The following is a 20,310-nucleotide window of genomic DNA, read 5'->3' as shown; positions in this document are numbered from 1 at the left end:
GTCACACATTAAAAAAACTCAACATTATACAAAATATTTGTATAATGTAATTAAACATGGCTAAACAAACAGAAGATGCAATATGTTCACAGACTGGAAAGACTAGATATTAATGTGCTAATTCTGTCCAAATACATCTATTAGAGATAAAGTACAATCCCAAACAAAATCCCAGCAGGTTTTCTACATGCACAAAACTGACTGTCTGGGGCTGGCGCTGTGGCATAGCAGGTAAAGCTGCTGCCTGCAGTCCCAGCATCCCACATGACTGCCAGTTCTAGTCCCAGCTGCTCCACTTCTGATCCAGCTCTCTGCCAAGTCCTGGGAAAGCAGAAGATGGACCCCTGCACCCACATGGGAGACTCAGAAGAAGTTCCTGGCTCCTGACTTCGGATGAGTGCAGCTCTGGCCACTGTGGCCATTTGGGAGAGAACCAGCAGACAGAAGACCTCTCTCTCTCTCTCCTGCCTCTGCCTCTCTGTAATTCTGCCTTTCAATTAAATAAATAAACCTTTTTTAAACAAAAATAGACTGACTCTCAAATTTTAAGGTAATGCAAAACTCAGATTAAGCAAGGCAATCTTTAAGAACAGATATAAGCTGCCGGCGCCGTGGCTCAATAGGCTAAATCCTCCACCTAGCGGCACCGGCACACCGGGTTCTAGTCCTGGTCGGGGCACCGGATTCTGTCCCGGTTGCCCCTCTTCCAGGCCAGCTCTCTCTCTGCTATGGCCAGGGAGTGCAGTGGAGGATGGCCCAAGTGCTTGGGCCCTGCACCCCATGGGAGACCAGGAGAAGCACCTGGCTCCTGCCTTTGGATCAGCGCGGTGCGCCGGCCGCGGCGGCCATTGGAGGGTGAACCAACAGCAAAGGAAGACCTTTCTCTGTCTCTCTCTCTCACTGTCCACTCTGCCTGTCAAAAAAAAAAAAAAAAAAAAAAAAAAAAAAAAAAAAAGGAACACTTATAAGCTAAAGGACTTATCAAAGACTTATCTATAAAACTACATTAAGATACTGTGCTATCACTTTAATGATAACTGATAAAGCAATGGAACAGAATGGGATCCTGAAATGAACTTTAGGGCCACCTGGTTTATAATAAGGTTTGACTGCAGTTAGTGGGAGAAAGGATGATTCTTTCAATAGTTAGTTCAAGAAATTTTATAAAGAAATAGTATTTTACTAAATTAATAATTGTTTAATATTCCCTTTACAACAATGGCTTATCAATCTTTCTATATCAGTTTGTCAATGCATATTCTACAAGTATGTAAGAATCTATTATAGAAAAAGTTCTATGGAGCCAAACACATTTGGAAAGCAGTAAATATATGAGCTTAATTTTGCAGGACTTTTTCAGAGCCTTTAATGCACATCAAGTAAGTATCCAATTAAGTTCAGAAAATGACCCAACTTCAATCTCATATCATACATAAAATTGTCATAGTGGACCACATATGTAAATGTCAAAGGCAAAGGCAAAGTTTCCAGCAGAAAATCTAGAAAACAATCGTCATCATTTTGCAGTAGGAAAAGGTTTCTTAAACAGGATACAGCAGGTAATTTCCCAAAGAAAAGACAGAACAGATTTTACTCTATGTAGTGCATTAATGAGGTATAAATTATACCTCATTAAAAAGCAAAAAAGTAAAAACAAAATAGCATATCTAACCAAAAACTAACAAATAAGACAAAAATTATATAGATGATTTTTACTCAGATACAATTTGTTCTAGGATTTTTTTTTAAAAAAAAAGCTTTCTGATTTGAGAAAGGCAGATACTACACAAGACAGGAAAAAAAAATGAAAGAATCTATTCATTTTTATATAATGATTGCCCCACACAGGGCTCTTATGAGACCAAAACAACAACAACAAAAATAAAATTTCAAAATTTCAAAAATAAATTATTTTCAAAAGAAAGATAATGAAGGGAGGGAGGGAAGAAGGGAAGAAATAAGAAAAGGAAGGAAAGAAGGAAGAAAAGCAAACATGGCATACAATCAGAAATGACTACTTTGGAAACAAACAAGCACATCATGTCATGCAGCAGTTAATAAACTCTGCTTTCACTGAAAACTGGTAAAGAAAGGGCAAAAGATCAACACTTATTCTGCTTTTCCTGCATAAACTGTATTTCAGGTAATTGAATAACTGATAAAGGAAAAGTTCTTCATAGCATTTCAACTAGCAAATGCAGAAAGAACGAAATAATCAGAAAAATCACAACTTTAAATCTCAAGGAAACAATGGATCTGGGCAACTATCAATGACTTTTTTATAAGAAACTATTGGTTGTCACCACTGGTTTATCTATGTATTTTTAAAGATTTCTTTATTTACTTGAGAGACAGAATTACACAGAGAGAGACAGAAAGAGAGGTCCTCCATCTGCTGGTTTACCCCCAAATGGTGGCAATGGCCAGTGCTGAGCTAAAGTCAGGAGCCAGGAGCTTCCTCTGGGTCTCCCACATGGGTGCAGGGGCCCAAGCACTTGGGCCATCCTCCACTGCTTTCCCAGGCCATTAGCAGGGAGCTGGATCAGAGTCAAGCAGCCAGGACTTGAACTAGTACCCAAATGAGATTCCAGCACCACCAGTGGATGCTTGACCCATTGTGCCACAGCACTGGCCCCTCAATAACTTATTTTTTAAAAAATAATTCTTGGGCTTTTTGACTAACATGTAAAAAGGTACACTTATGGGATATATTCATGTGATTTTTTTTTTTTTTTGACAGATAGAGATAGACAGTGAGAGAGACAGACAGAGAGAAAGGTCTTCCCTCCGTTGGTTCACCCTCCAAATGGCTGCCATGGCCTGCGCACTGCGTTGATCCAAAGCCAGGAGCCAGGTGCGTCCTCCTGGTCTCCCATGTGGGTGCAGGGCCCAAGGACTTGGGCCATTCTCCACTGCCTTCCCAGGTCATAGCAGAGAACTGGATTGGAAGTGGAGCAACCGGGAGTAGAACCAGTGCCCATATGGGATGCCGGCACTGCAGGTGGCAGCCCCACCCACTATGCCACAGTGCTGACCCCTCAATGAGTTTTTTCTTTTCTTTTTTCTTTTTTTTGACAGGCAGAGTTGGATAGCGAGAGAGAGAGACAGAGAGAAAGGTTTTCCTTTTGCCGTTGGTTCACCCTCCAATGGCCGCCACAGCTGGCGTGCTGCAGCCGGTGCACCGCGCTGATCTGAAGCCAGGAGCCAGGTGCTTCTCCTGGTCTCCCATGGGGTGCAGGGCCCAAGCACTTGGGCCATCCTCCACTGCACTCCCGGGCCACAGCAGAGAGCTGGCCTGGAAGAGGGGCAACCGGGACTAGAACCTGGTGTGCCGGCACCGCTAGGTGGAGGATTAGCCTATTGAGCCGCGGCGCCGGCCAATGAGTTTTCTATGTTCACTTGTTAGCATTTCATTCTTTCAATCTGAAGAATTCCTTTTAGCCTATCTTATAAGTCTGATAGTGATAAAGTCTCTTAGCTTATGTTTGCCTAGGAATGTTTCTCTCTCCTTCATATCTGATGGATAGCTTTCCTGGAAAGAGTATTCCAGTTGACAGTTTTATTTTTTCCTTCACTACTGTGAAAGTCACATCCCACTGTCCCCTAACTTGTAAGGTTTCTGCTGAGAAGTCTAGTCAGGCAAGTTGGGCCACTGTTATAGGGTTGTTTCTTTTCTCTCATAGCTTTGAAAAACCTCTTTATCTTTAACCCTGTGCAGTCTTGGGAGGAAAGGGAGATGGATACCAGGCCTAACCAACAGTGTGGTGATACACATCAAAGTTTCTAAAACTGCCCTGCTTACCAGGGGTTGGATGTGAAGGTGTGACATGGGCAATTCTTTCCTTCCTGCTTTCTTCAATGTGTTTTTTCTTATTATGCTAAAACCAGGCACTGAAGTTGCTCACCTGGTTTCTTCACCTGTTCTGAGGGTGACATAATGCATGAACAGTTGTTCAATTGCCTCTGTGGGGGAAGAGGATCATTACAGTATCTTAGTCAGCTGACGCTTAGTCTTCTTGCAGTAACTGATTTTTTGAAACCATTAAGAGAAAAGGTGATGGGTGGATCAGGCTAACAGTATCTGAACTTACAGGTCAGTGTTAAATTAACAACACTAAACATGGGACATGGGACATAGGTGCTTTCTGACATGCAAGAGAAAGCAATGAATTACTTTTAGGTGTGTCTGTGAAACATGCATCTAATGAAGCCTCTCTAGCTCCAACTACAAGAAAATATTAGTACAGGAGATAGAAAAACATCACAGTATCACCAGGAAGCAATCAGCAAAACTCAATACATAGGAACATCTACACGACAAATTACTTGGTCTCTTCAACAAACAAATGCCATGGGAAGGAAAAGGAAGAGCAGAGAAAGAGGGGAACTGTTTTAAATTGAAAAGAACTTTAATAAACAGGATACCAAATGTTATAAGGATATCTGTGGATTCTGATTTGAACAAAACAACTACAGAAAGACGTTTTGGAATCAAGATTACCTTCCTGTATTTTAATTTTGACTTAAACGTTCCCAATGATTCCTTCTGTGAACTTTCTTATAGGGTCTCATTTTTTTGTTTGCTTTTTCTGCAGATTACATATAGAAACTGTATTTGCCTCAACTAATAGCTCTATAACATTGTTCCTTTTTCAACACTAGCTTACAGCAATGTTTCCTAAAATATTTCAGCAGGGATTAGAAAAATGTTACACAGCCAAATAAATTTGGGAAATGTTGAAGTACACTTTTTATGTAGGACTTTTCAGAATATTAATATTCTCAAGTGAAATGAACAGAAGAGCATCCAAAACAGCATTTTGGCCACAGTTATTTTTGCTATTTGAACACTTTTGTACAGGACATCTCATGGGATTAGTGTTATTTAGAACTAATTTTGAAAAATTAACTAAAATGTATTTATGTTTGCCATAGTTAAGTGTAGTTTGATTATCTTAATCTGATGATTTAAAAACGCAACAGAAGTACAAACTAAGCTATTTACCATATAAATGGTTTCTTATTTGTGGGGAAAAAGTACTGAAATATGTATCTAATAGAAACAACCTTTGAAAATGTGAAAAATTGCTAATACCAAATATTGTACACATACCTGGCAGAATTCACATGTAATTTGAATTTCATAAGTTAAGCAGCTTATCACGTCCTGTTTTTCATGGCAAGGATACTGAAAAATGAAGTGGTTTCACATTGTTAAAAACAGTTTTGAAACACTTTTTGAAACAATAGAAAGTAAAACATTCAAATTATTTTCTGTAATATTACTGTCATCCAAAAATCTAGTCACTATGAAGAACTTAAAAAAAAAAAAAAGATTTATTTATTTGAAAGACAGAGCTACAGAGAGAGAGAGGGAGAGACACAGAAAGAGATCATCCATCTGGTTCACTTCCAAGATGGCCCTAATGACTGGAGCTAGGCCAAACCAAAGCCAAGGAGCCAAGAACGCCAATGGGTTTCCCACATGCGTGGCAGGGCCCCAACTCCTTGGGCCAGCTTTGGTTGCTTTCCCAGGTGCATTAGCAGAGAGCTGGACAGGAAGTGGAGCAGCCAGGACTCAAACTGGTGCTCATATGGATGCCAGTATCACAGTCAGTAGCTTAATCCACTATGCCACAACACCAGCCCCTAAGAATTTTTACAGAGTGAGTACTGCTTCTGCAACATAAACACCCAAAGAAGAGCCTGAAGTATAGTTACTAATACATCCAATTCCACAAAAGAGGTTTAAGAAAAAAACATTTAATTCAACCTTTAAGGTTCTGGTTGAAGGACAGTCATTCAACAAGTAAAAATCCTTCTGAAGCCTGATGAGCAAGATGAGTTCTAGTATTTCATAATTTACATTCAGAAAGCTTTTAAATTTTAAAAATATTCTCTTCAGCAGTCAGGTTCTCAGCCTAATTTATCAGAAATGTGCTTCTCTCATAATGTAGCTGAACTATACAGGCAGCTCTCACTTCCATAAATTTACAGCTTGCTTATTTAACTTAAAGATAAATCTGCATACAGCATACTAAAACTACATAGGCCAATAATCCATTTTTAAAAAACTATATCAGGCCTGTGCTCTGGTATAGCAGGTTAGGCCTCCACCTGAAGTGCCATTTGAGTGCCGCTTCGAGTACTGGTTGTTCCACTTCTGATCCAGAAGTGGAGGCAGGACTTGATCTCAGGCACTCTGATATGGAATGTGGGCTTCTCAGTGATGGCTTAACCTGCTGAGCCACCATACCCACCCCTCAAGAAACATATTAGAAACAAAGATGGAAAGGAACCCTGAAACACTAATAAACAGTACCTTCAGTCAAGAAATCTTCAGTCTAGCCAAAGGAGGAGAATATAGAAATACGATCTCAATTAATGTTGCAAGAATATAGAAATATAAGCATCAGGAGTATTAAAGCGGTGCAAGGACCAATCTGATTGTTCCAGGAAAGCTTCCTGAGGGAGTCAACCTTTGGTATCTATCTTTCTTTTCTACCATCATTACTACAACTGTCCCTCTCCCCAACAAAACAAGTTCCTTACTCTCACAAAGCTTACTTCCTAGCTAATCAATAGAAGTACCCATTTCCCTATATATATAGGTATAGTTACAGAGAGAGAGGCAGAGTTACAGAGAGATGGAAAAGATAGAGAGAAAGGCCTTCCATCTGCTGGTTTACTCTACAAATGGCCACAATGGCTGGAGCTGAGGTGATCTGAAGTCAGGAGCCAGGAGCTTCTTCTGGGTCTCCCATGTAGGGTTAGGGGCCCAAGCACTTGGGTCATCTTCTACTGCTTTCCCAGGCCATAGCAGAGAGCTGGATCAGAAGAAGAGCAACTGGGACTAGAAACCAGTGCCCAAATGGGATTCCAGTGCCACAAGTGGAGGCTTAGCCAACTACGCCACAGCATCAGCCTGATATTTTAATATCTAGCTGAGGTGACTGTAATTACTAACTTTTCACCACCCTGTGACGTAAGTGAAAGCCAATCCCTCTGGGAAGCTTAAATGTTATCTCTGTCAATCTAATTCAATCTCAAGCTCTCAATCTAGACTTATCTCCCTTTTACAGCAAAGTTTGAAATATGCTTATATTGGAATCCTGCAAGGGAGTTTCTTGTTAAACGATAAATTGTTGAGGAAGTCAATGATTACAGAGAAAGAACTGTTGAGATTTCATTAAAATTTTCATGACAAGTTCATAATATCTTTTAATTTTATTTTCTATGAACTTTTTGAAACCCTCTCATTTCATACCACTGTTCTAGTAAGCATCAACAATCTGTACTCGTAGAAAACTCACTTTCATGAAGAGTATTCTGGTATGTTCTAAGTAAAGTTTAAAAGGAGTCAGCTTTCACTCTCCTTGCTCTCATGATGTGGTGCCATCAAAGTTCCTCCTTCTCTTCCATCAACAAACACTGGAGTATCTACTCCATGCTTGGCACTTTGCTTGATGCTGGGGATGTAGTGATGAATTAAAACAGATACCTGCCTTCACAGGACTTCCAGAACAGTGATAGGCTTATACTTGTCAAACATACAACTCTGATGTCTTTAACCTGTAATAAATTAAGAATAAAACCCCAAATTAAGTATAAAATTATCTCTAAATGCTTGAAGGACAAATCTGGTAATTTATTTAGTAAATTTTATCAGATTCAACCTTTTTAGGGGTTATATCCATACTTAAGAGATAAAAATCTGAATTACCCTTTCTTTTGAACCTTGCCTTCTTCTGGGTTCTACCTCCATTTAACAATATCATTCTCGGAAAATGACCTTCAATTTGCATATTCTCTTCACATTGTCTGAAATTTACCTTCCAAATGAGAGGCTGTCTTCACTGATATCATATTGTTACAGCCCAATTCAAATGACATTTCCTGTGTGATACTTTCCTCATAATCCAAAATGAAAATTTCTTCTATAAGCTTTCTGTGTTATGTTTTGCAAACAGTTCTCTTACTATTTTCAAAAATGCAATCTATTACATAATCTGTGTGCTTCTCCCACCCCAGCATGCTGCCTACCATTCCTTAAAGAATCACAACACAACAAGAGGAATATGAGCTTCTGGGTCAGAACTAGCTTGAAGCCTGGTTGTGACACTCATAAGCAGTCTTGTGCAAGTTTCTAAATGTCTTTGAGCTTCAGTTTCCTCTACAATAAAATAGGGGTAATATCACCTGCCTCACAAAGTTGTTGTAAGCAATAAAAGCAGTATATGTGTGGGGCAAGTATCTGGCACCATGTTTAAAAAGCTGCTTGGTGGGGCCAATGCTGTGTGTGGTACAGCAGGTTAAACCGCTGACTGCAGAGCCAGTATCCCATATAGATGCCAGTTCAAGTACCAGCTGCTCCACTTCCCATCCAGCTCCCTGCTAATGCACCTGGGGAAGCACAGGAAGATGCTCCAAGTATTTGGGTCCCTGCCACCATGTGGGAGAGTGGGAGACCAGAAGAAGCTCATGGCTCCTGACTTTGGTCTAGTCCAGCCCTGTCGCTCCCCGTCTTCATGGGGGAACGACACTAAACCCTGCCTAGGCTTCATATCCGAGTCACGGCACCATTATGTCGCTCCCCCTCTTTGTGGAGGAACGACACAGGACCCTGCGCTGTTCTTTCGTCTGCTCGGCCCTCCCCGGGTTTGCTGCTGGTTCTTCCCGGGTTGGCTACTATCCCTTCCACCTCCGTGGAAGGGCAGTTCCCCCTGGCCACATTCCCCACTTCCGCAGGGGAGCGGCACTCCGCCGGCCGGCTCTCTCGGGGGCTGCACAGATGTTCCCCTTAGATGTTCCTGGTGCGTGCCGTCTCTCTCCTCCTTTATAGTCCTCCGCCAATCCCAACTCGGCTGCCCACACGCCGAGTACGCTGCTCTCCTCCAATCAGGAGCGAGTCCTACAGTTTATTGGCTGAACTGGAGGCACCTGTGTAGAAGCTGTTTTCTTCTCTCCCAGCGCCATATTGTGGGAGAGCAGATGCATAGAATAAGTCTTAATTCCAGTAACTCAGTCTAGTCCGGGTTGCTCCCCACACAGCCCTGGCCATTGCAGCCATTTGAGGAGTGAACCAGTAGATGGAAGATTTCTCTCTTAGTCTCTGTCTCTCCCTCTCTCTCTGTAACTCTGCATCTCAAATAAAATAAAATAAATCTTAAAAAAAAAAAAAAAAAAGAACCCACTTGGTATTCTTGCATCTGAGTACTTGGTTTGAGTCCTAGCTCTGCTTTAATTTCAGCTTCCTGTTAATGTATGCCTGAAAGGCAGGAGATGAGAGCTCAAGTACTGGGTCTCTGTCATGCTCATAGAAGGCAGGGATACAGTTCCAGGCTCCTGGCTCTAGCGTGCCCTAGACTCAGCTGTTGCAGACATTTGAGGAATTAATCAGTAGGCAGAAGATATCATCATCTGTCTCTGTCTTTCCAATAAAATTTAAAAATACATCAAAAAATTTTCGAGACAGATAATTATTTAAAAAATAGTATATGTAAAGTCCTAGCAGACTGCTCGGCACAATAACATTATAAGGCTATTCTATTCATCCTTATATCTCCAAGTATCTTACTGCTAAGAGCAAGCACAAAGTAAATATTGGATTAACTGACAAGGAACTGCAACTGCTAATATTTACTTTCTAAAAAAAAAAAAATTTTATTTGTTTCAAAGTCAGAGTTACAGAGAGAAGGGGGAGGGAGGGAGAGAGGGAAGGAGGGAGGGAGGGAGAGAGAGAGAGAGAGAGAGAGAGAGATTGATCTTCCACCTGCTGGTTTACTCCCCAGATGGCTGCAACAGTCAAGTCTGTGCCAGGCTGAAGCCAGGAGTCATGAGCTTTTTCCAGGTCTCCCACATGAGAGGCAGGGTCCCTAGCACTAAGGCCATCCTCCGCTGCTTTTCCTAGGCCATTAGTAGGGAGCTGGATTGGAAGTGGAGCAGCCGGGACTTGAATCAGCACCCAAATAGGATGACAGCATCATAGGCAATGGCTTTATCCACTACGCCACAATGCTGGCCCCAATATTTACTTCTTTTAAAAAAAAATTTTTTTTTCATTTGTTTGAAAGTCAGGATTACACAGAGAGAGGAGAGGGAAAGAGAAACAGAGAGAGAGGTCTTCCATCTGCTGGTTCACTCCCCAATTGGCCACAACGGCCGGAGCTGCACCAATCCAAAGCCAGGAGACAGGAGCTTCTTCCAGGTCTCCCACACGGGTGCAAGGGTCTAAGACTTGGGCCTTCTTCTACTGCTTTCCCAGGCTATAACAGAGAGCCGGATCGGAAGTGGAGCAGCTGGGACTTGAACTGGCGCTCACAGGGGATGCAGGTACTGCAGGCGGCAGCTCTACACACTATGCCACAGCACCAGCATACCATATTTACTTATAGAAATACAAACTCTATTAAATTAAACATAAATAATATGTACTAGAGATGGCTTAGATGATCAAGGAAAATTGATCAAGCTACTGATCAATCATTACTGATATTTAAGCAGCGTTTATTTCCCAGAGTAGTACTAATTCAGAAAGACAGTTATTTATCCAAATTTAGGTATTGAAAATATTATAACAACATAATTTCAAATAAAAAGATTTCATAGCAATTACAGGTAATAATCATTCTATATTGAATACACATTATTAACATTTTTCTAAGTGATTTATGTATCTATATTTGGTCTCTTAAGAGCTCTATGAAGTGTGCTTTATTATTCCCAATTTACTGATGGAGAAATTGTAATAAGGATAGCTAAAGTATGACAATCTTACTTCAGAGCTAGTACTGTGCGATATTAACCAATACTACCACTAAGCTAAATTGCTGAATTTAATCATTTAAAGTAAAATGAAGATTTACACAAAATGTCCACAAGGAAAGCTAAAGTTAAAGTGCTTTATTGGTGTGTGAGCAAAACAAAAAATCAGAAGACAATCAAAAAATACTATATGATTCCATTTATCCAAAATTCTAGAAAATAAAAGCTAATGTATAGAAAGGCAACCAGGGGTTGCCTAGGGACAAGAATATGAGGAATTGGAGGGAAAGATTCCAAAGCCACTCTAATAAAGGCACTGTGATGTGGGATGCAGACATCCCAAGTAGTATCTTTTTTTTTTTTTTTTTTTTGACAGGCAGAGTGGACAGTGAGAGAGAGACAGAGAGAGAAAGGTCTTCCTTTGCCGTTGGTTCACCCTCCAATGGCCGCCGCTGCAGCCGGCGCACCGCGCTGATCCTGGCAGGAGCCAGGAGCCAGGTGCTTTTCCTGGTCTCCCATGGGGTGCAGGGCCCAAGCACCTGGGCCATCCTCCACTGCACTCCCTGGCCATAGCAGAGAGCTGGCCTGGAAGAGGGGCAACCGGGACAGAATCCGGCGCCCCAACCGGGACTAGAACCCGGTGTGCCGGCGCCGCAAGGTGGAGGATTAGCCTATTGAGCCACGGCGCCGGCTCCAAGTAGTATCTTAACTGCTATGCCAAACCCTTGTCTCTAGGGAGTATTTTTGATTGGTTATCTAGTATTCTATCATATGGAAATGAGATATTTATTTAACCAGTTCTCTTATTAATAGACTTTTATTATTAATTACTATCTCTGGGACAATCTTCTTGCAGTATCTATAAAAACTGGGACAGGATGAATTTCTAGAAGTGAAACTGCTCCATGAAAGTGAAGGCATATTTGAAGGTTTTGATTTATATTCCCTGTGACTGGGTCCCCTGACATCTCCAATATTGTTACATGAGGTCCTCTTAAAAAAAAGAAAAAAGTAAACGTGAATTTATCTGAATGAGCTGTTATTTCCTAAGTACCAAATACCTGGAGAGGGCCTTGGGAAGGAGACTGAAGAAATAGTGCCTGAGCTACCTCTTCTCAAAGAAAGAGCAATCTGCCACTCCAGGATAACATTTCAGGAAGAGAAGATACCACTAGTGAGGCACAATTAAGCAGAGTACACTGAGTGATCCCTAAGAATTTCTGAAGGTTGATGCATGGGATATAAGGGAAGAGAGAGAAACAAATTTTGAAGGGGCTTTAATACCAGGGCAGGCCGGCACCGCGGTTCAATAGGCTAATCCTCCACCTAGCAGCGCCGGCACACCAAGTCCTAGTCCCGGTCGGGGCGCCGGATACTTTCCCAGCTGCCCCTCTTCCAGGCCAGCTCTCTGCTGTGGCCTGGGAGTGCAGTGGAGGATGGCCCAAGTCCTTGGGCCCTGCACCCCATGGGAGACCAGGAGAAGCACCTGGCTCCTGCCATCGGATCAGCGCGGTGCACCGGCCGCAGCACGCTGGCTGTGGCGGCCATTGGAGGGTGAACCAACGGCAAAAGGAAGACCTTTCTCTCTGTCTCTCTCTCTCTATCCACTCTGCCTGTCAAAATAAATACATACATACATACCAGGGCAAAAAGTTTAGATTCCACTCTCTCTCTCTCTTTTTTTTTTTTTTTGGACAGGCAGAGTGGACAGAGAGAGTGACAGAGAGAAAGGTCTTCCTTTTGCCGTTGGTTCACCCTCCAATGGCCGCCGCGGCCGGCGCACCACGCTGATCCGATGGCAGGAGCCAGGTACTTATCCTGGTCTCCCATGGGGTGCAGGGCCCAAGCACTTGGGCCATCCTCCACTGCACTCCCTGGCCATAGCAGAGAGCTGGCCTGGAAGAAGGGCAACCGGGACAGAATCCGGCACCCGGACTGGGACTAGATCCCGGTGTGCCGGCACCGCAAGGCGGAGGATTAGCCTAGTGAGCTGTGGCGCCGGCCCAGATTCCACTCTCACTCTCCCACCACCCAACCCTCTCTTCCCTCAGCCTCAGGATTATAAACTGTGGTTCTGGGCAAACTGCTAAGCTAAGAAAGTTTCTCATGGTTTTAAAAAATTACTGGTGAGGATGAAAGGCAAAGAAAAAATCCAACAGAGACCATATGTGGTCCTCACAAATCCTAAAATATTCATATTTACAATCAGGTTCCATTTATAGAAAAAGTCTGCCAGATCCTGCTAGAAGAAATTGAAAGATTTTAGGTAAGCGAACTAGATAATCAGATGAGCATTTTGCAAGATCACTAACACAAGTGTGGAGGATAGATTAAAGAAGGTGATACAATGCATCAAAAAAAACAGCACAAGACCCTGCTAATTCAGGAGAATGATGGTCTGAACTCAAGCAGTATCTCCTCAAAATGAGGGAAAAGTACTAGTTAAGAAGAAAAATGCTCTTAGAATAAAGTCTCAAATCTTTAACACTTTACAGATCCCTGCACGGACTAATAGCTGCCTCCCACCCCAGTATTACGCTACCTCTTAATCTCTGGCCCCAGGTATACGACAGGCTTTTAATCAGCTCCTTCCCTCAGCACAGAATGCTCTCAAATCCTACTCATCTACCCCTTTTACCAGTTAACACCACTCACTTCTGATCTTGTATCCACTATTCCCACCCCTTGAAACCCAGCTCTCTCTTTCATTTACTCATTCACTCATTCACTCATTAAACATTACTAAGCCAATGCCAGTAATGAAAAGGAACTGTGCTAGATGCCAAGTACAATGACAGGACACAGTCCCTGTCTTCATGGTCCTTATACTGTCTGGAGAACACATCTTACCAAATCAGTAAACTTAAACAGCTAGATAAAGTCAAGTTAGTTAAAATCATTTAGTATATCAATGTTTAAGAAAAAATTTAACAGTGTTACCACCCTTTCATTCATATTCTTGATTTCAAATTTTTTTACTGTTCAGGGGAGTTCTAAGATGGTTGAATAGATGACCAGCATTTATTTGCCTGTTCCTCCAGAGAATCAAAGCAACAAATCAATAGCTGCATCTCAGGGTAAGTGCCTGAGGAAAAAGACAGGAGCTCAGTAGGGGAATAAAGGGAACATAGCAGGTTAAGGAGGGATTCCAGCATAGAAAAAGAAGCAAAGCCAACCAGCAATGGAGATACAGACGCTAGCCCAATGGCTTGGGGGACTCCCCAGTGCAGGGGAAGCGAGGTATAGGGATCATGCACTGTCCACGTGTTCGGAAATAAATCGGACCTATCCCTGCAGGTGGTCCGATCTCGCGCGGAAGAAGCTCTTGGCCCCTGGCTTCGGATTGGCCCAGCTCCAGCCATTGCAGCCATTTGGAAAATGAACCAGCAGACAGAAGACCTCTCTCTCTCTGCCTCTCTAACCCTGCCTTTCAAATAAATAAATAAATCTTAAGAAACAAACAAACAAAAAAACAAACAACTGTGGCTTCATGAATCCAATTAGATCTAGTGAGCAATGGTGAGTCTAGTATCCTAGCCCATGCAGCACTACTACAGTGCCATCACCTCCAATTCCCTACCCCACTCCCACCCACAGCATTGCTTACTGGCACTGGGACCTATGCACACCAGGATCTGTTATGTTTTCTGTAATCCCAGATGGTCAACCTCCCCACCACTTCTCAGTACTGTATATGCTTTTGGGATGATGCTCAGGACTGTGCGTATACCCAGTCTGCTTACAGTGAAGGTGCTGCTACAGCGAGGGAGACTATGCTATGCTGTCTAACTGGAACTAACACCATAGTAGTCCACCATGCTAACACCAGAAGACACATCTTCATAATAATAAGTCTTCAATCCAGGAAAGCCATTCCTTAAGAAGCAACATGGGTGGGCTTTTGGCCTAGTGGTTAAGATCCTGTTTGGGATGCCCACATCCCATTCTGAAGTACTTGGTTCAAGTCCTGGCTCTGTTCCTGATACTAGTTTCTGGCTGATACATAACCTGGGAGGCACAAAGTGATGATCTAAGTAGTTAGGCTTTTGTCATCCCTATAGAAGACCCAGAATGAACTCTGGTATTGTGGCACAAAGGGTAAAATAGCCACTTGGGGATGCCCATATCTCATATTAGAGTGCCTGGTTTAAGTACAGTCTCTGCTTGTAACTCAGCTTCCTGCCTGGAGGCAGCAGATGATAGCAGAGGTACCTGGCTTCTTGCTACCATATGGAACACCTGGATGAACTTCCTGGCTTCTGGCTATTGCAGGCATTTAGACAGAGAACCAGCAGATGGAAGATATCTCTCCCCTCAACCACCACACACACACTCTTTCAATAAATAAATAAATTTGTTTTAAAAAGCCACAAAGTGGCTCAAAAGATTTAAAAAATAAGATCCAGGAGGCAGCATTATGGTGTAGCAGGTTAGGCCTCTACCTGTAATGCTGGCATCCCATATGGGTGTCAGTTTGAGTCCCTGCCTCTTCACTTCTGATCCAGTTCCCTGTTAACGCACCTGGGAAAGCAGTGGAACATGGCTCAAGTGCTTGGGCAAACTGCATCCACATGGGACACCTGGAGGAAGCTCCCACCTCCTGGCTTTGGCTTGGCCCAGCTCTAGCTTTTGCTGCCACTTGGGAAGTGAACCAGCGATGATCTCTCTCACTGTAACGCTGCCTTTCAAATTAAAAAAAAAAAAAAAGAAAGAAAAAAAATACCACAAACTGTACTACAGACTAAAAACTAAGAGGTAATTATAGTTGCAGAATGTATGTCCTTTTCATCAACACATGGGACATTCTCTAGGCTAGACCACATGTTAGGCCACAGAACAAGTCTCATCAGATTCAAAAGAACTGAATTATAATATGTATTTTTCCTGACCACATGGAGTAAAATCAGAAATCAAACACAAGGAACTCCAGAAATGAGACAAATTCATGGAGAGTGAATAACATGCTTCTGAGTGAACAATGAGTTGTTAAAGAAAACTCGTAAGATTAGAAATTCCTTGAAACTAATGAAAATGGAAACAACAAACCAAAATTTACGAGATACAGCAAAAACAGTACTAAGGGGAAAAGTTAACAGCAATAAGCTCTAAGCTTTCACATAAAAACAAAACAAAAACTAAGAACAAACAACCTAACAATATACCCAAGGACCTAGAAAAATAAGAATGGACCATAAACAAGAAGTTATACTCAAAGTCAGTAGAAGTAAAGAAATAATCAGAGCAAAACTAAATGAAATAGAAACTAAGAAAACAATAGAAAAAAAAAATGAAATAAAAAGTAGATTTCTTGAAGATGAATTAAATAAATTTGTAGTCAGAGTAAGAAAAAAGAGAAGACTTAAGTAAATAAAATTGAGGGATGAAAAAGGACATTATAACCAATACCAGAGAAATACAAAGGATGATTAGGAACTATTAGGAACAACTGTATGTTAATAAATTGGAAAACCTGTAAGAAATGGATGGATAAATTTCTCAATATATATAACCTACCAAAACTGAGCCATGAAGACACAAAAAATCTGGACAGATCAGTAACAACTAATGAAACTGAGTCAGTATTCAAAATCTCCCAAAAAGAAAAGCCTAGAATTATATGACTTACTTCACTTTCCAACTGTATCAAACTTTTAATTAATACAAACTCTTCTCAAACTATTAAAAAAAAAAATCAAAAGGAAGGGAGCCCTTCCAAACTCATTCTATAAAGTCACCATTACCTTGATTCCAAAACCAGACAAGGACTCAACAAGGAAAAGAAACTCTAGAACAAGAAACCTGACAAACACAGTACATAGTACATCACATCAACCAAATGAAAAATAAAAATTATGTAATCATCCCAAGAGATTCACAAAAAGCATTCAATAAAATTCAACACTTACTCATAATAAAAACCTTGAGCAAATCTGTATAGATGGAAAGTACCTCAACAAAATAAAGGCTATATATGACAAACCCACAGACAACATCATATTGAATGGGAAAAAACAGAAAGTATTACCTCTAAGATCTGGAACTCAACAAAGATTCTCATTGCTCTTATTCAAAACAGTACTGCAAGTCTTAGCCATATTAGGAATGAGAATGAAATAAAAGGCATATAAATAGGAAAGGACGAAGTCAAACTATTGCTATTGATAGATGACTTGATTCTACTTAAACAGAAAGCAAAAGATCTCAAAAGGAGAACACTATAAAACAGATTAACAAACTCATTAAAGTCACAGAATATAAATTCTCAAAAATCAGTATATTTTTATATACCAAAACAAACTAGCTGCCAAAATTATAAAAGCAATCCCATTTGTGGCTGGCTTTGTGGTGCAGTAGGTTAAGCCACTGCTTGCAATGCCTTATGAGAGTATGGTTCAGGTCTTGGCTGCTCTGCTTCTAAACCAGCTTCCAGCTAATGCACCTGGAAAAGCAGCAGCAGGTGGCACAAGTCCTTGGGCCCCTGCATCCACAGGGAGACCTATATGGAGTTCCTGGCACCTGGCTTTGGCCTGGCCAAGTCTGGGATGTAGTAGCCATTTGGTGAGAGAATCAACAGATGGAAGATACCGGTTTCTCTGTCTCTGTTACCCTGATTTTCAAATAAATAAAAAAATCTTTAAAAAACAAGCAAAAAATCCCATTTATCATGGCCACCAAAAAGCAAAACCAAACAAAAAAAAACCTTGGAATAAATTTAACTAGATGTAAGAGATCACTACAGGGAAAATTACAAACATTTATGAAAGAAATTGAACAAAACACACAAAAATTGGAAAGGCCTTCCATGTTCACATATTAGAACATTGTTAAAACGTCCACATCACTCAGAGTGACTTAGAGATTCAAGGCAAGTCCCATCAGAATACCAACAACATTCTTCACGGAACCAGGAAAGCAATCTTAAAAATTCCTAGGAAACGGGCTTGCGCCATGGCTCAATAGGCTAATCCTCCGCTTGTGGCGCCGGCACACCGGGTTCTAGTCCCGGTCAGGGCGCTGGATTCTGTCCCGGTTGCCCCTCTTCCAGGCCAGCTCTCTGCTATGGCCAAGGAGTGCAGTGGAGGATGGCCCAAGTGCTTGGGCCCTGCACCCGCATGGGAGACCAGGAGAAACACCTGGTTCCTGCCATCGGATCAGCGTGGTGCGCCGGCTGTGGTGGCCATTGGAGGGTGAACCAACGGCAAAAAAAAGGAAGACCTTTCTCTCTGTCTCTCTCTCTCACTGTCCACTATGCCTGTCAAAAAAAAAAAAATTTCCTAGGAAACACCAAAAAATCTGAACGGTCAAAGCAATCTTAAAAAGAACAAAGCAGGGCAGGCTCTTTATAGTGATTAAGATACAATGTGGGATGCTTGCATCCTCTATCACAGTGCCTGGATTTGAGTCTCAGCTCTATCTTGTATTCCAGCTTCCGGCTGATGGACACCCTGGTGTGGCGGGACTTGGGGAATCCTGGCTAAGCTTACTGCAGGTCGTTCCTTCCACGAATGAAAAGAATTCCCAGGTGAAGGCACAGAGATGAACAGGAAACAAGGATTTATTTGGAGCAAAAGTGTAAGCCAAGAACCAAGTCATTTATGAACAAAACAGACAAAAAAGCAAAAGCTTCCAAACAAAGAAAAACCCTTCTCTAAAGAAAAACTTCCAACAATGAAGAAGTATCCATGAAAGAAAAAAGACATGACAAAGCTAAAAAGCCCACAAAAGAAAAAGCCTTGATTATTTGGCAGGGAGGAAGAAGAAAACCCCATCAACGAGCTTAGGCCTACCCTTCCGACCCTCGCGAAGCATTGGGGGTGATGTCCTGGGTTAAAATTTAATATTCAAAAGGGGGCAGTGGGCTGCAGCAGTGCCCATTTCTCAATTTTAGGAAATAGTGGAAGTGTCATGGTGTCAGGTGTATGATGAGAATGGGAGTGGCCCTTATGGTAGCTTTATTATGACTTAAAGGTCACTGAGGAGCTGGCAAGTTCACAATATTGTGAACTTTTGGTTTCTGCTACTGGGAGAGGGGCAGGGCTTGCTGGTGCATGGGAGCTGGGCCTACATGGTGTACACACAGGGAAGCCTGCCTGTGCACAGCAGGGAAAGAGAGCCTGGATGTACACAGAAGGAGACCCATCATGTGGGCCCAGTCAGGATGTCACAGGGGTCAGGGCAGGCAGACTGTGGCCTTTGAAAACATGACTGACAGCAGCTGTCAATGAAGGACCTCCCATATGTGGGATGAGCCATCCAACAATGGTCTGTGGTGTCAATTATGGACCCTCACCATTGCACAGTTCAGGTGTGGCTGTCAAACTCTGCAGTACTTATCAGTCAGTCACTGACAGTTGGGCCAGTTGGCAAGGGGTTGTCAGACCTTCACTCTACCCTTAGCTGGCAAAATTCCAATGTGGCTCCTCTCATTAACTATGTACTTTCCCACAATACTTGGAGACAACAGGTGCTGGTTTCAGTAATTGGGTCCTTGCCACCCATGTGGGAAACCTGGATTGAGTCCCAACTCTTGGTTTTGGCCTGGCCCAACTCTGGCTATTGTGGGCATTTGGGGAGCGAACCAGAAATCTCTTGTATTTCTGTCTCTCAAATAAAAACAAGAAAATATCCAACCCAATGAAATGTTAAAAACAAAAGCAAAAACCTGGAGGCATCATGGCACCAGATAGCAAAACATACCATAGAGCTTTTGTAACTAAAATAGCAGGATACTGGCATAACAACAGACAAATGGGTCAACGGAACAGGATAGACAACTCCAAAGTGAATCCTTACATCTACAGCCAATGTCTTTGACAAGGGCCTAAAAACTTATTCTGGAGAAGAGACAATCTCTTCATGCTGGAAAAACTACATAGCCATATACAAAAGACTGAAATAAGGCCCTCCCACACCCATACCTCTCCCTCTATACAAAAACCAACTCAAAATGGATCAAAGATCTAAATGTAAGACTTGATACTATGAAAATAACCAGAAGAAAACATAGTGGAAAACACATCAAGACATTGGTATAGGCAACAACTTTTTGGGTTAGAACCCAAAAGCAAAGGAAAAATGGCAAAAATAGATAAACAGAATTATATCAAACTAAGTTGCTTCTACATAGCAAAAGAAACATTCAAAAGAATGAACTCTACAAACAAGATGGGAGTAAATATTTGCAAATTATTCATTTGTCAAAGGATTAATACCCAGAATAACTGAGGAACTGAAAAATTCAACAACAAAACAACAACCAATCCGATCAAGAAATGGGCAAAGAACGTGAATAGAACTTTCTCAGAAAAAGAAATATAAAAGGCCAGCCAATACATGAAAAAATGTCAGGGAAATGCAAATCAAAACCACAATGAGGTATCATCTCACTCCAATCAGAATGGCTATTAACAAAAGGGCAACAAAAACAAATGCTGGCAAGGATGTGGACAAAGGAAACCTTTACACAATATTGGTCGGAATGCAAATTAGTACATCCATTTAGAGAACAGTATGGAGGCTCCTCAAAAAACCTAAGAACAGATCTAC

At 41.8% G+C, this 20,310-nt stretch overlaps 1 protein-coding gene across 21 annotated transcripts in view; it reads right to left on the bottom strand.

The window, feature by feature from the left end:
* The window catches only part of ATF2 (activating transcription factor 2), a 107,549-nt gene that overhangs the window by 69,645 nt on the left and 17,594 nt on the right, over positions 1–20,310 (bottom strand). For 7 of the 21 annotated variants that reach the window (XM_070070661.2, XM_070070665.2, XM_051848478.3 and 4 more), the window contains one exon: positions 5,114–5,188. The exons of 2 other annotated variants lie outside the window; for them this stretch is intronic. In XM_070070661.2, coding sequence (XP_069926762.1) covers positions 5,114–5,145 — 32 coding nt within the window. In that variant the 5' untranslated portion in view covers positions 5,146–5,188. Of the gene's footprint in view, positions 1–5,113; positions 5,189–7,313; positions 7,573–20,310 lie in introns of all 21 variants that reach the window. 12 more of the 21 variants (XM_070070663.2, XM_051848487.3, XM_051848479.2 and 9 more) reach the window with 3 other exon arrangements.

Source organism: Oryctolagus cuniculus, chromosome 3, assembly GCF_051225735.1.
Source record: "Oryctolagus cuniculus isolate XC-2025 breed Fujian yellow rabbit chromosome 3, ASM5122573v1, whole genome shotgun sequence".
NCBI lineage: Eukaryota > Metazoa > Chordata > Mammalia > Lagomorpha > Leporidae > Oryctolagus > Oryctolagus cuniculus.
This window is presented reverse-complemented; position numbering and strand designations above follow the sequence as displayed.